At 37.6% G+C, this 2,152-nt stretch overlaps 1 protein-coding gene across 7 annotated transcripts in view; it reads right to left on the bottom strand.

The window, feature by feature from the left end:
* LOC106523924 (ELKS/RAB6-interacting/CAST family member 2) overlaps nucleotides 1-2,152 on the bottom strand; it is a 160,583-nt gene that overhangs the window by 83,658 nt on the left and 74,773 nt on the right. For all 7 annotated transcript variants that reach the window (XR_001310953.1, XM_014017504.1, XM_014017531.1 and 4 more), the window contains one exon: nucleotides 1,128-1,221. Coding sequence is in view for 6 of the 7 variants with exons in the window: in XM_014017504.1 (XP_013872958.1) it covers nucleotides 1,128-1,221 (94 nt within the window). In the remaining variant the exon portion in view is untranslated. The remainder of the gene's footprint in view (nucleotides 1-1,127; nucleotides 1,222-2,152) is intronic.

Below are 2,152 nucleotides of genomic sequence, written 5' to 3'. Positions count from 1 at the left end.
GTGTGTGTGTGTGTGTGTGTGTGTGTGTGTGTGTATAATCAATTTAAGACCATAAAGTAATATTCCCAAGCATCAGTTATGCGCTCTTTAGTCAGCTGCTCATTTTGAACAATGTTATTTTCAACTGCTGAATAAAGACCAGCAAAAAAAGCAATAAATGTCATACTAAATACTGTTTTCTATGGCATAAGTAAACTTATTAAACTAAGTTATTTTTGGAGATAACTTATGAGTTATAATTTGGTGTGGACAACCTATAGCTTGGAGTATTGACAGAGCAGAAACATAAAAAGCAGCAGCCAAGCAATCCAGGAGGGTGGGCCATTACAAATTAATAACAAGAAACTAAAATATGAGCTTGTATCTGCTCCAACACCAGTATTTCCTTTGGTCAATATTTTATGAAACGCGTATTCATAACTAATAAAATTAATTTGAATATAGGTGAACTTGTGCACGTTGCTTTGTTTGCATACTTTATCTATTACATGAACATTTGAAGAAAATAAAAGTTTTCACTTTTTTCTGTTCTTGTCAGTCACATGATCTGTTTGACATCATTGTGCTGCAGAAACAGAATCATAGATGCTGCCTGAAAACTCTCCCTTACACACACGCACACACAAAAATAGAAACTAAAACACTAGCAAAAAAATGTCTCTGTTTGGCAATGAGATGCATAAAGGTCTACTTTATTGGTCCTGAAGAAATGACTTGGCATGACTGCACTCTGTATATTAACTTTTCAGCTAACTAAATCACAAGCATGCGTGCAGGTGTGCAAGCAGAAAGAATAACAGCACTGAAAATGAATCAGGTATAAAGTATGTATACTCAAACTGTCAGAAATGGTACATCAAGATGTCTGACTGCACACAGTTCTCTGCTCCCCGATTTCTGCAGAGACCTAAAGGAAACTACTGGGTTCTAACTGCTGAAATGAGGTGAATTGCAGAATTTAAATGTGTGTAAAGGAACAGAGGAAATAAAAAAAAAWTTCTAAGAAAACGCCCTCTGAAGAGTTGAGATATAAAACAAACAGTTGATGCATGGATGGGTCAGTTTGAAATCAATGGAATGGCAAGCTCAATGGAAAGAATTGGATAAACACACATGGGTATTCAGACCTGTGATAAAGAGTATGGATGTCCATCTGTTAAAGCATCTTTCCTCAAGTCACTTGGCATAATCTGCTTCTGGATGTTTGGAGACTTGATTTGCCTTCAAACAGATAAAACAAATGACAACAGGTAAATAAAAGCTGAATTAGTATTTTTTTCCAATAACATCTTCCAAACAGAGTTAGTGCTTTATTCAATTTGATAACGCTGTAATATCATCAGAAAAAGTGAGAAAATGTTATCATCTTCCAACTGTGAAAAGCTTTGACCTTTTAATAATTTTGACTGTGACTTACATGAAGTGACACAATGTGTCGAACGAATCGTTAAAATGAATGTGTTTTTATTTTATGGTCACKTTTTCCACTTTCGGGCTGCATAAGAAACCAGTGGAGCCGCAGAGCAGATGATAAATCAGGTGAGGACAAAGGGCTGAGTGTGTGTCGAACCATATAACGTGGCAGACCGGGACAAGACAAGACTTGAAATGGAGGCGAGACGCTGCTGTGTAAATCTTTCAACAACAAAATAACACAAATATAAGGAGACAGAGATGCAAGCTTGTGCATGCACGCAAAACACACGTGCACACACGCACACACTACAGCAAAACCAGGTTCAAGTCTGCAAATCTGTAACAAACAGCACGTGTTCATGAAAGAGAAATTAATGCTGCAAACCCCAGTTTGGATACAAAGGTGCATACAGACATGCAAATAAACTGATTTTTTTTTAAAAAGCAGCTTTGTGTATTGTTCAGGTGCTGATTATTGAGCAGAAATGTATACACATGAGCGCAACAAAGCTGACAGTGACAAATTAGTGCTTAAGAGAACCCTTAAACACTGTAAACAAGCTGTGACTGAGCAGCTGTTAAAATGTGCCACATTATTATTCCACATCCACATTGGTGTGTTTACTCTGGGCAAAACCTACAAGCTGCCCCCACATGTGGGCAAATATTTGCTGTCACAGACCTGTATGTGTGTGTGTGTGTGTGTGTGTGTGTGTGTGTGTGTGTGTGTCGGCCT

Source organism: Austrofundulus limnaeus, unplaced genomic scaffold, assembly GCF_001266775.1.
Source record: "Austrofundulus limnaeus strain Quisiro unplaced genomic scaffold, Austrofundulus_limnaeus-1.0 Scaffold3, whole genome shotgun sequence".
Taxonomy (NCBI): Eukaryota; Metazoa; Chordata; class Actinopteri; order Cyprinodontiformes; family Rivulidae; genus Austrofundulus; species Austrofundulus limnaeus.
This window is presented reverse-complemented; position numbering and strand designations above follow the sequence as displayed.